A 13,570-nucleotide genomic window follows, 5' to 3' on the forward strand; every position below is an offset into this window, starting at 1 on the left:
GGCAGAAATATTTTGTTGAACTCTCCCAGATGTTTACATAAATATGCCTATGATATTTAAAATAGATTTGTATTTGTGAGGTAGGTAGCTGAATTAAATGTATTGGTTTTGCTATGAACTGAAAGTCAGTGACATTGAGCAAAAATAGTTATCACACGAAAATAGACCTCCCTCAATACCAATAATATTTTAGAAACCTGTCAGTCTGTTTCTCCAAAGCTACTTGCTGCTGCTGTGGATTTCTTACTTCAATCCTTTTGTGTTTATTCTTTTCAATGGCTTTAACAGATATCAAGTGCCTGCTTGGTGTTTACATCTGGTTAAGTTTTATTCTGGTCTAGGTAATTTTTAAACTCTGGTCTAATTAATTTTTTAATGTTATGTGAATTATAGAGATATGTTGAAAGAACTCATATATTTCAGAACTACCTAGCTTGGTTTTTAGGTTTGTTTATTTTACTTTGATTGGCTGGGAAGTTTTTGTATCCTTTTAGTCACTTGAAGAATAAATTGTGTCGTGGAGTTCCCCAGTGGTGCAACAAGTTAAGGATCCAGTGTTGTCACTGTAGCAGTTTGGGTCACTGCTGTGGCCCAGGTTCAATCCCTGGCCCAGGAACTTCCACATGCCACAGGAGCGGCCAAAAAATAAATAAATAAACCGTTTCAGACTAAAGTTGGTGCATTTCAGTTCAGAGAGACCCTCTCCTTCTGACCATCTCCCCTCTCCCTGGGAGAAAGGTCAAGGGACATGTAGTGATTTCCATGAGGAGTTTGGGCAGTATCTTCAAATTGTGATTTCAAGACAGTATCTTCAAATATTGCTCATGTATCCTTTAAGCTTTACTTTTGTGACGAGGTTCTGGCTGGAGTCCAAAGGAAGCTTCGATTGTTATTCTGCGCCATGAGTATGATTTAATTTGGGGGAAGTTTTGACCCTAGAAATGGCTGCAGCTGATGGAGAGGAATGTGGGGAAATGTGGGCAAGAAAAAAAAAAAAAGTAAAGTGACTCGATTTCAGTCCAGTTATGATCAAGGCATGCTGGTCTAAGAGAACCATAGGAGAGAAAGTACCTGGATCACATCGTTGCCCTAAACCTGTCATTGAGCTAAAGCCCTACTTAATATAAGAAAAGTTGCTTTGGTTTTTTCATGAGTTTAAAAACTCATGTTTCGCCTGTGCAAGTTCATTGCCGTTTTGCTTATTTCATCCGGGATCCATTCCATTTGTTTGTTGTCACTGTGACCAGAGGATTTTCAGTCCTCTGTTTCCAGACTCAGGAGAGATACTGATCTGCAAGGTACTGATTTTTCTCATCTTCTGAACTACCACGTTCTGTCTGAGCTAGAATTAGGAAACCCAGGAGGAGTTAGCTCTTGATTTGAGCTGAGGTAGCAGCTTCAGGACTTCAGGGCCCTGAATGGCTGAAGGACTTTTTTTTTTTTTTTTTTTTTTAATTGTGGTATAGTGTAGTAGGGAGAGCACTGGATTAGAAACCAAAAGACCCAGATTCTGATTCCAGCTCAGTCGTTTCTTAGCCGTGTGTTTGGACAAATCACATAAACTTTCTGGGCCTCTGTTTATTCACCTATGAAATGCAGAGACTGAACAGGTGATGAAATGACCAAGAAGGCCCTTCCCAGCTGTATCATCCCATAAGTCTTGGAGATGAATTATAAAAGGCAGCAATTATGAACATCACTTTTTGTTTGTAAGTCCATGTGTATAACTTCAGATAACTTTTTTCCTCAGGCTTGTATAGATATGGTATTTTTATATTATGTACCGTATCATATATTCTAGGGGTTTTTTTTAGGAAGATGTCATTGACCTGAAAGTCTATAAAATAGCTGCCTTAGTTCAAAATTTATACATTTTACTTAGTGCACTACTACTTGCTCATTTGCTCTTTCATGCATTCATTTATCATGTGAATGGTTATAGTGCTCCTGCTTTAATCCATGATCTTGTTCTGGAGCCTTGTTCTAATCTAGCATTACCTTACACCCTAACCTTTTTTCAGAGATTTTTCTCAAATAAAAGAAACCCCTTGGCGGAGTGCCCGCCGTGGCTCAGCGGAAACGAATCTGACTAGGAACCATGAGTTCGTGGGTGCAATCCCTGGCCTTGCTCAGTGGGTTAAGGATCTGGCGTTGCCATGAGCTGTGGTGTAGGTCGCAGACGCGGCTCAGATTCTGTGTTGCTGTGGCTGTGGTGTAGGCCAGCAGCTACAGCCTCGATTAGACCCCTAGCCTGGGAATCTCCAAATGCCGCTGATGCAGCCCTAAAAGAAAAAAAAAAAGAAAAAGAAACCCCTTGAAACATTTAACTGAATCAACCTTTTTGATAGAAAATAGTAGTATCAAGGGGAAAATAAAGGACTGTTATGACACTGTGTGGTATATGGGATGAAGTGATACACATCATATGGGGCTAATATCCTCCCTCCTTCTCTTCTCATCTCTCTCCCTATATTTCCTCTCCAGGGCATTTCCTTTTCTTTCCTTCTTTCTTTCTTTCTCTTTCTTTCTTTCTCTTTCTTCTTTCTTTCTTTCTTCTTTCTTCTTTCTTTATTCTTCTTTCCCCTTCTTTCTTGTCTTTTTTCTTTCTTCTTTCTTTCTTTCGTCTTCTTCTATTCCCTTTCTCCTTCTTTCTTTCTTTTCTTTCTCTCTCTCTTTCTCTCTCTCTCTGTTTCTCTCTTTCTTTCCTCCCTCTTTCTTTCTTTCTTTCCTTTCCTTTTCTTTCTTTCTTTTTTTTGGCTGCACCTGCAGCATGTGGAAGTTCCCAGGCCAGGGATCAAGTCCAAGCCACAATTGCACCCTAAGCCATAGCTGTGGCAATGCCAGATCCTTAACCCACTGAGCCACAGTGGGAACTCCCAAGGCACCATTTTCTGAAAAGATTCGGCTTCCAGGGAAACGGCAATGCGTAAGGTGTGACGGAAGAATGAGTCATTCCCTTTAATCCTGGCTGACGGTTGCACAGCACTCAGACCAACCTTGGCTTCCCTGACCTCTTGAACTGTGAGGGTAAAGGTGAAATTATACCATCAGGTCAGCCTGTTACTTTCCTAGCAGGCTAGAAATAATCACCAGTAGATAGCATTTTTCATCCATTAGCTATGAACTGAGGAAGAGGGATGGATGGAGTAAGCATAAATGCATTTAGAAACACAAACACGCCTCTCTGGAAGAGCAAGAGTAAAATTAAGTAGGAGAAAAGCTTAGTAGGAGAAAAATGAAATCATTTTCTCCCTAATTCTCTGAAAAATTTTGTATCACCAAAGACCAAGAAGACTTCTTTAGCACCTAACCCTTTAGGGGTGGGTCCTTCCTCTAAATCTTACTCTCTGGTTACAAACTTGCTTCGCCATACTTCTAACTAGGCCATCTTCAAATACTTGGCTCAAAATAGAGGCCAGATTTCTCTCCTGGAGGGAGGAGGAAAATGACTACATTTCTGCATATTTCTTTTTCTGATTTTTCATTCTTTATCCAAAAACAGATGTGTTATTCCGACCAAAGTGGTTACCATAGCATCTCCCCCTATTTTTTTTTAATTTCATGTATCACTTTATTAAGGGACGTTTTCATGTTAAAAAGAACATGAAAAAAGCTCTCTCTCACCCCGGTAAACATGTTAGTGAGGTTTTGACACTTCAGCAAACACTGTCGGTTCTCCCTGTGCAGTAACTAATGAGAAAGTGTCTGCTTTGGTTAACAGAGTGACAGGAAGCAGTTTTTATACCTGTTTCTAAAAGCAAAAAGTATCTTCTCCAACTCCTTCCTCAAGGCCCAGAATCCCTAAAGGCATAGGACTTTGGAGCTTGAAGGGATGTCAGGAACCACCCAGCCTAGTTCTTTTACTAAGGAGGGAAGGGGGGTGGGAAAGATGGAGAGATGCAGCTAGTAGGTGACAGAGCAGGGCCAGAACCTGGGCCTTTCAAGTGCTGCAGTCCAAGGCCTTCCTTCCCCGGAAAGTCACCCAGAGCAGTGCATATCCTGTGTTGCTACACAGGGCCTTCGGAAAGGGAGGAGTCAAGTCTTTGAAAGCTGGTAGAAGAAAAATCCTTGAAGAAGGGCAGCCATTCTCTCTTAAGGGTGTGTTTTCTGGAGGGACGACCTGTGGTGACTCCATCAGGAGAGATGACGACCAAATAGCACTTCATGCTGTCTCACGGAGGACAGAGGCTGCTGCAGCCACAGAAACGTGGTCTCTAGCTCAGTTTTCCTCACCCCCACCCCCACAGCCCGCTCTGTTCTCTCTCCTCCTTCCCGCTTCTGTGGCTTCCTACCCTTTGCTTTCCTCCTCCTGGAAGAGGTGTTAGCCACTGTAGTCTCAGTGAGACTGAGAGCAGGGCCATCATCCCCATCAGATATTCCACTCACCCTACTTACCTGCCCTTTTGCGGGGAGGATCTGTGCTTGGGGTGAAAGTCAGTGATGCTGCACATGGGGAGGTGGACGAAGGTATCAGCAGGTGTCGTCAAGTGACCTGAAGACACTAAAGAAAGAAAACCCGGATATCTCACATTACCCTGTCAGGGTGGCTGTAACATGAGAATTGTGCTATTTTTCTAATATTCAAATCCATTCTCCCCGTCTTCAAAAAAAAAAAAAAATCTCTCAATGGTTCCCCATCAGGATAAAATCCAACCACCCAAGCATTCTGAACCCTTCACAATCTGTTGTTAAGTTATCTTTCCTACATGTATCATTTCAGCCAACTTATCTTTGCATTCAGCCATAATGAACACTCCCACTTGTGTGTAATCATTGTTTCCGTGCTCACTGTCTGGACCGCCCTCCGTCCCATCTGCTCTGATACCTCCACATGGTCTGCATTCCCAAACTCCCCGTGTTCTCTCTCCTCTCTCTCTGCACTCAAGGTGAGTTTCAAAGTCTGCTTTTTGTGATATTTGAAATTGCCTCCACCACCTCAGATTACAAGGACTTTCGAGGAAAGACGAGATTAATATTTGTCCCATGTTATGTGGCATCTATGAGACATGGTCTGTATTTTTCTCTCTCCACTCCCTTGGCTCCTCTTTACTTCCTTGCACTACACGGTATTAAAGATACTGATTTAGGAGTTCCTGTCATGGTGCAGCGGAAACGACTCCGACTAGGAACCATGAGGTTGCGGGTTCCATCCCTGGCCTCGCTCAGGGGGTTAAGGATCTGGTGTTGCTGTGAGCTGTGGTGTACGTCGCAGATGCGGCTTGGACCTGGCATTGCTGTGGCTGTGGCGGAGGGTGGCAGCTGTAGCTCCGACTCGACCCTTAGCCTGGGTACCCTCCATATGCTGCGAGTGTGGCCCTAAAAAGACAAAAAGACCGAAAAAAAAAAAAGATACTGATTTGTAATGACATTGCATAAATGCTGCATCTTCTATTGGATTGCAATTAAGTTGGTATTCTTCAAAGCACCTAACATGGTATGAGGCTAATAATAATAATAATAATAATAATAATAATAAATAATAATAGATCTACCACCAATTGAGTGCTTACATGTGCCAGGAACTCTGTTAAGCACTTTATGGACATCAACAACTCACATCACATCACAGCTGTTTCTTGAACGCATGGTACTAGTCCATATGGAACAATGCGTAGTTGTTTTTCTACTGCTTATGGGAACCATCCCAGCAGAGAATCTGAAGTCATTGCTAGCGGTGGGACTGTGCAGCCATGGACAGGGTAGCAGCCAGGAAACACTAGTTGATGCTCAAACACATACCAAGGTCATGGGCCCTTGGATCACATCCTGGTTCTCCATTTACCAACCTTGGCAGGTTTGTGCTTATGTTCTTCATCGACTAGGAGATGATAATTCATCTTAAGTAAAAGGAGACAGTGTGCTAAGTACCTAGGACAGCACTGAGTCTATCATAGGGAGTCAGTCAAGAGTAGCTCTTCTTAGTATTATACGTAAGGCACAGAGCTGAGTACCGTGAGGTACAGAAGTAAGCAGATTAGAGTGGCGAATCTTGTCCCTCCATCCGAAGGCAGAAAAGTCTGAATCCACATGCTCAGGTCCCTTTTTGCTCTGGGCTACGATTCTGTACTTTCAAGTTGGCCCTTCGAAACCAACATCCGTGTGCCCTCACCGCACTGCAGCAGTTCAGGTCAGGCAGTTGCTCCCTTTGGAGTTACCAAAGCCTGGATAGTAGGGATTGACGCCTTTCCAAGGAATGACAGGTCGGGCATGGCCCAACCGGGGCAGCCTTGGTTTCTAAACTTAGCACTTGCTGTTGCCATTAGTGTTTTCACTGGAAGAAAACCTCTAATTCAGCCCGAAGCTGCTCTCATTAATCATTCAAAGGTGTGGTACGATTTTGACTAGAACCTGGACTAGAGGCTCCGTGCAGGTTTGGGAGCAGTTACACTCTTGTGGTTTGACTAACCTTTTTTATGAGTGTGTTACTAAAGAAACGTGAGCTGTTGGCTTTTCAATTACTGTAGCTCACCCCTTCTGAGTTTCATACACATTGAGTCATCGTGTCTACAGGTGACTGATAATCATCTGCGCTACTCAAGTTACCGTAACTCAGAGATGAGGGGATCTGATGAGTGCAGGGTACATGCACGTGAAGATCTGAGGCTCTCCCATCTCCTTCACAATGAACAATGGTCTGCGTTAACCACAGAACTCAGTCACTGATTTCCCCTTATCCAGGGCTTGATTTTTCCTCTTGCTGTTTTTGCCTCTTACAACCTGAGCACTCAGCTGTTTTCTGACATGTGCTGCAGGTGGTGTAGATGGTGAAATCGTAGGCCTAGTTAAGTCAAACAAACTCTTGGGGCCAAAAAAAAAAAAAAAAAAGGATCAAAGCGGAGGTTGTGATGTGCCTGCCTCATCCTGGAAACCTTCTGGAGCTTCTCTCTTAGGTGAAAAGATTCCCCGGGACCCCTGGGATTTGGGTAGTGGAGTAGCACTAGCCACCCTGGAAAATTCTCAGTAGCCTTGAAAAGGCCGGGGAACCAAAGGCCATCATTTCTGGGTCACTTTGAGGGGAATGAATAGTTGTGCCTTTGGCCAGCTTTCAGGTCCCCTGTCTCATTCTTCCAAACAGCTCCGATCAAAGACATAGCCAACCTGGCAGTCGAAAGGAACCACTGCCTCCCTCGGCAAAGGTCTGTGTTTTTGTTCCATTTTGATGAGTTGCCAAGGCCCAGTGATTTTCTTTGCATAGTTTTTCCTCTCAGGTATTTGTCTGGAAACTGTCAGGTTGGCCTTCAGGTAGTGGGGATGTCGGACAAACCCATCTGATTAGACCAAATCTTTTAGCTGCTCTTTCTGCCTCTGATTGCTTGGTGGTTCTGGTCCACCTTACACATGGCTGTTACATTAATATCCTGAAAATAACATTTTGACCAAAGCCTGTCTTGCTCAGGGGCATGTAGAGGTTTGCCGTTCATCCTACGGTTGGTCATTCAGAAGGCCTATCATGTGGGCCCACTGTGTCATCTTTTTTCAATATGTCCCCAAATGTCGGAGGCAGAGTGCCAGGAGGCTCACAGGGCATTTGAAAACCTTGATGCCCATGGCCAAGAAAGTTATTTTCTTTTTAGTTCTCTTTCAGTCTTCCCGGTTACACCAAGGAGAAAGATCTAGAATTAACTAGATGCTAGTTATCATCAACGCTAATTGCACACTCAGTAATCTCTATTTTTAGCAAAGAGAGGGCATCTTTGTCTCCGGGTGCTTATAGTATCTGATCAAAATTTAATAAATTGCTGTCTCGTTGTCTTTATTTTTCATAATTACCTTCTGTTTGCAGCAGGTGATTCTGGTTTTCCGTTTATGTTCGTGATATAAAGTTTCCTTAAAAAACAAATTTCTCGGCCCTAAAAAGACCAGAAAAAAAAAAGAGAAAAAAGAAAAAAAAACTAATTTCTTTTAGCAAAAAAGGAAAGAAAGAGAAGCAAGCTGATTCAAAGTTTAAAAAAAAAAAAAACCTTAGCATTTACCATGTGCTCTCTCTGTGCCAGGCACTGTTCTAAGCACTTGCCAGCTGAGGTAAATCATAATTATTAGCCCTGTTTGACATGAGTACAGCCAGAGACAGGTCAAGTAACCTGCCCAAGGTCACATAACTAGTAATGATGAGGCTCCATCAAACCCACTCTGCCCTGGGGTGTGAATACTGCAGAATGTGGAGGAACAGGCGACCTTCGAGAAATGCTTTAGTCCATACTTTTTGACATGGCTACAGTCAGACTCTATTACTCCTCCCTGCTCATGGCCTGGAAGGTCCCACTTCTCTGTCTCCATTCGTGCAAAACCCTCAACCAGGTTCTCTCTCGGCCTCTCTGAAAATCTAAATCCTACCAGTTCATCAAGACCCTTCTCAGAATTTCGGTGGTCCAGGAATGCTGTCCCTTCCCCAGGTACTCCTGAGTTTTCTGCATTCCCTTAACACTTAAATATACCGAAGCACCCTGCTCTTGCCTTATAATTCTTTGTACAGGAAGACATGCTACACATCCCCCTGTTGAATGTCTCAGATATGGCATTTAGCATAAAATAAAATAAAATAAAATAAAAGGCCACGCGGCCCTTTCACAACCCTTAACATTTATTTTTCTCCAATTCCATCCATCCAAGTCTTACTTCTCTCCCCCTAGGTTGGGGACACCTCAAGAACAGAAACGGGTTCTTCCAGTCCCTTTTGTCCTCTTGCGTTTTTTTTCCTCCCCAGCCCCTTTCATGTGTGGCAGGGACAAGTTCTGGAAGCACAGTATGCCTAGGAAATGTCAGAGAAAAGAGGAGGTGGTTCAGCAGATCTCTCAGAACCCAGTGTCTCCGAGACAAAAAAGCATCAGCAATACTCGTAGCCGCCCTTCCAGCCCTTGACACACCTGCCCCGTTTTCTCTGCCTCCACCAGCCACTCCCCATGGAGCACATCTGCCATCACTGCAGACCCTGCTCCTGCCTTCCCTGTGGCCAGAGAGCCTCTGTTTTCTAACACACAACACCCACACGCCCTGAAGGTGGCTAAACTCTGTTTTCAAAATTTCTCAGCAGTTTGACCTGAGAAGTAGGAGAGGGTGACCACAAATAAATTTTTCAGTTAAGTGTGAGGTAAGTCCTAATGATCACATATGTATCAATGATACATCTTTTCAAGCAAGGGAAGAAGAAGAACACACTTTCTAAAGAAGACAAAGGTCCTCGTGGTCTTTCCTCCAGAAAGCCTCTCTCTCTATGTATGAAGCTCTTTTACTTAAATCTGCCAGTCTGATGACGGATGTGTTTGGGGACTTGGAGTTTGGGGGCTATTTTTTCTGCCTCTGCAGCTTTTGAAATAGCATCCCCAACTTTTTGCAGCACTTCCGGCCCCCTGGCTCCCTAGTGTTACAAGCAGAAAAGAACAAGCAAACCAGGAGTTCAGGAATTGACTGTGGGCTAAGGATGCATGGGCAGTAGAAGCGCAGAGAGGCCCCATGCTCCTGAGCGCCAGCAGCTCCCTCGCCCCCTCTTAAGCCCTCTCCCCCTGTTCCCCTGCATCTTTTCTCCAAAGTGCCCCTCTGACCTGAGCAGTGGAAACAACTCACATTGCAGCCTCCTCTTAATGACACCCCTGACGCCCCCTTTCGCCTGCTGGCTTAAGTTATTTTGACTGTCCACACATGTGCCGTCTGCCACTGTCCCCTGAGACCTCAGTGCCACGTGGGACGGTTCTGCCCGGGTTGAGGGTCCTTCTTCCCTTTTCAAGGACTCCAGAAAATAATTTTACGAACTCTCTGCCTGTGTGTCGTTCCTCCTGTCACTCTTCCTTTTCCCTTGTTCCAGGTGAGAAGCGCCACTGCTTTGACGTCAGCTATAACCCCAGCTACATGTACGAGAAAGAGAACGAGATGATTCAGACCCGGATGATGGACCAGGCCATCAATAACGCCATCAACTATCTCGGTGCTGAAGCCCTGCGCCCCTTGGTCCAGACACCACCTGCTCCCACCTCGGAGATGGTCCCCGTTATCAGCAGCATGTATCCCATAGCCCTCACCCGAGCTGAGATGCCGAACGGTGCCCCCCAGGACCTGGAAAAGAAGAACGTCCACCTGCCAGAGAAGAACCTGCCTTCTGAAAGAGGCCTCTCCCCCAACAACAGTGGCCACGACTCCACGGACACTGACAGCAACCACGAGGAGCGCCAGAACCACATCTACCAGCAAAATCACATGGTCCCTCCCCGGGCCCGCAATGGGATGCCGCTTCTGAAGGAGGTCCCCCGCTCTTATGAACTCCTCAAGCCCCCGCCCATCTGCCCGAGGGACTCCATCAAAGTGATCAACAAAGAAGGGGAGGTGATGGACGTGTACCGCTGTGACCACTGTCGCGTCCTCTTCCTGGATTACGTGATGTTCACCATTCACATGGGCTGCCACGGCTTCCGTGACCCCTTTGAGTGTAACATGTGTGGATATCGAAGCCACGACCGCTATGAGTTCTCCTCGCACATAGCCAGAGGAGAACACAGAGCCATGCTGAAGTGAACATCTGGCCCGGAGACGCTTGGCACCTGCGCACTCCACATCATTTTTGAAGGCCGATATATAATGTCCTCGCCGAACAAACTGCTCTCAAAACAAACTCAGTTCCAAACCCCTTTCTACACCATTTTTAGTGTCCAAAGGATCACGTTCACGTGGGCAGCAGAGAAACGCTGTCCCCATTTAGAAACTGTTTGCAGAGACATCGTGTTCCTAGTTTTGGGAACCCTTTGTTTTCCCCCCAGGAACTTGAATTTTATGATATTTAAAAGCCAGCGACGTATGTGGTCGTCATCTTTTGCAGCAGTAGAACAGGCATTCCTTGGAGCTCGTTGCCAACTGGAAGCGTCCCCTGGTTGTGCTGCATGAGACCCTTTTTCTGAGATACATCAGCCACATGTGGAAAAGCATCAGCCACATGTGGAAAAGCCTCTTAGTCACGTGCCCAGGGCCACAGAGAAGAAAAGCCCACCAGCTGACTGACATTGCTGGGAAGCCTTGGCCTTCTGCACTTCACATAAGGCTGAAGGGTTAGGACAGAACCCCCACCACCCCAGATCATAGTCCAAGGGTAAGGAAAAGAACAGCCAAAAATTGCATTATGAATAACTGAAGCCCCTAGTCTCTGAACATCAGACTCACTTATCACATGAGAAGAAAAAAACAAGCTATCTGATGATACTTCTGCTTCTATCTCTTTATCTACCCATCTCCACTTAAAAGCTGCTTTGGGTTAAACCATTCCTGTATAGAAGCAACTCTAGGTCAGAAGAACCAATGGTTTAAATGTAGACCATCACTGGACCTGCAGGAGGTTGTCCACTGTGGGTATGGCATCCGTTTCCTCCCATCAAGACTGGCAGGCTGGGTGTTCCTGTGGTGGTGGCATGGCGGTAATGAACCCAACTAGCATCCGTGAGGACACGGGTTCGATCCCTGGCCTCACTCAGTGGGTTAAGGATCACGGCATTGCCGTGAGCTGTGGTGTAGGTTGCAGATGCAGCTCGGATCCTGCGTTGCTGTGGCTCTGGTGTAGGCCGGCGGCTACAGCTCTGATTTGACCCCTAGCCTGGGAACCTCCATGTGCCACGGCTGTGACCCTAAAAACACAAAAAGAAAAGACTGGCAGGCTTGGTTCCAAGGGGGAAAAGGTTTAGCAGAACCACCAGGGGGTGGGGGGGAGGGAGGAACAACCACCCACGAGGTGTTCCATCTTCTTCATACAGAAGTGGCGTCCAAACCCAAAGCAAACTTGCCAATGATTTTTTTGACCAAACACGACCAAAGGATCCAAAAAGTATGACTTAGTCTCCCCCTCCCTGCAGGAAAGGCATCAGGGATGGACGCCCTGATCAAAGCTGAGCTTCAGGATGGGGTGAGGAGGGGACCATCTCTGCTGGCAGGTGCTCCCTGATCAGGCCCGTTGGGTCCTCCCCACCCCCATTTTCAGTGGCGCTGTTGCAGTCCACAAAGGTTTCTGAAGATCCGATCTTGGTTCTGCAGGCTCCTCGGTCATCTTTATCATTAAGTATGGAGGACAGGCTATCAAGGAAGAGGGCTGTGATCATTGTGACATTAGCTCTGGAACAGGGGTCACAAAATCTGTTTACTAATTCCACATTTGGCACTAATGAGCGGGACGACTTCGGCAAATCACTTAACTCTCAAAACTACTTTTCCTCGACCATAGGATTAGGACTTGGATTTCTATGTTCTCTAAGGTCCTTCCCAGCTTTAAATTGATGTGATCATGCAGTAACCGCAGTATATTTTTTTTAAACCTCTTAACATATGGGTACTAAGAGTATGATGTGAATATACGTTTCACATTTCTTTGGTGTGAAAATGGTAGCATTGTTAAGTTTTTCCTGTAACCACTGAGTTGTGAGTGTGAAGGGGATGATGGGGAAGAACAAAACACAGGAAGGTATTTTGATCTTGCCCCAAAGTGTACATACAAACTGGCACCGGCAGCTGCTTGCCAAAGCCCTTTTTTTTTTTTTTTTTGTCCTTTTTAAGAACTTGTGTTAGGGAAAATGACTTCTGCTTCCAGGGACAACTTGGTGGAGCCTATTTACAAACTAAAGAGTCAGAGTCAGCTGTGTGAACAGTTCTACCGGAGCCAAGAATCCCACATTCCCGGTAGATCAGCGTTTTATGTATTTGCCTTGATATTTCGAAAGGGCTTATGCATGAGGCTCCAACTCAACTCGTTTATGTGCTGCCAGTAATTAAAATGTTCCACCTCAGACTGCACAAATGGCTTATCCTTCTTTGTAGCGTGGCGTCTGTCTCAGGAAAAAAAAAAAAAAAAAAAGATTTTGTGAAATTCCATGGCAACAGTCCCAACATGTTTGAGATTGCAGCTAAAAGACTCCACACACGTCTTCCGGCGTGGTGGTGTCTTCAGTCCCTCACTGTACGTCCGTAATCCTAGACTCCAGCCTCCACCAGCTTGCTTGTGCCCGTTGTGGCAAGGGAGCTGTCTCATCGAGTCTTGAAATATCACACATCCCGTTGACTCTTCAGGGGACGAGAGAAAGAGAACTTGGACGCGAGGGTCAGCAGGAAAGGCAGGGAAAGGGAGCATTGGCACCAGGCTGGTGGGAAGACAGCAGCTTCTATACCTGAAGTCAGTGGAACTAAAGCCCATCCCACCACCACGGGGACTCTGTAGACGTGACTAATGGATTTTCTGTGACTAATGGATTTTCCGAGTGACTTCCATTCTTCTGAGGTCAGTTTTCCGAGTGGGGTGAGCCCTCACCCAGGCTGCACTTTCACTGTAGCGTGCCGAGCCTAGGTGGGGACACATCAAGTCCAGAGAGAACGTCTCTGTGGAAACTCCGCCCACTTAGGTCTTGAAGGTGAACCAGGTGGTGTGTAGGGGTTACCACCACGCAGGTAACCACTCGCCGCTGCAGGCACGCCTTGGTCTCCCGACTGCCTCCCCCGCTGGGTGTGGGAAGAGGGTGAAGGAGAACCTTAGCAAGAAGCTTAGCGAGGAGGGCCGGGCACGTCTCACATCTGACCCCGCTGGACGGTCAGCGCCCGTGGCAGCTTCACATTT

The 13,570-nt window shown here is 45.9% G+C and overlaps 1 protein-coding gene across 4 annotated transcripts in view; it reads left to right on the forward strand.

Moving 5' to 3' along the window:
* IKZF3 (IKAROS family zinc finger 3) overlaps nucleotides 1-11,181 on the forward strand; it is a 91,385-nt gene extending 80,204 nt beyond the window's left edge. For all 4 annotated transcript variants that reach the window (XM_047756949.1, XM_047756948.1, XM_047756950.1 and 1 more), the window contains one exon: nucleotides 9,800-11,181. In XM_047756949.1, coding sequence (XP_047612905.1) covers nucleotides 9,800-10,503 — 704 coding nt within the window. In that variant the 3' untranslated portion in view covers nucleotides 10,504-11,181. The remainder of the gene's footprint in view (nucleotides 1-9,799) is intronic.
* Nucleotides 11,182-13,570: the final 2,389 nt, after the last annotated feature.

The sequence above is a fragment of the Phacochoerus africanus genome, chromosome 14 (assembly GCF_016906955.1).
Source record: "Phacochoerus africanus isolate WHEZ1 chromosome 14, ROS_Pafr_v1, whole genome shotgun sequence".
NCBI classification, from domain to species: Eukaryota; Metazoa; Chordata; class Mammalia; order Artiodactyla; family Suidae; genus Phacochoerus; species Phacochoerus africanus.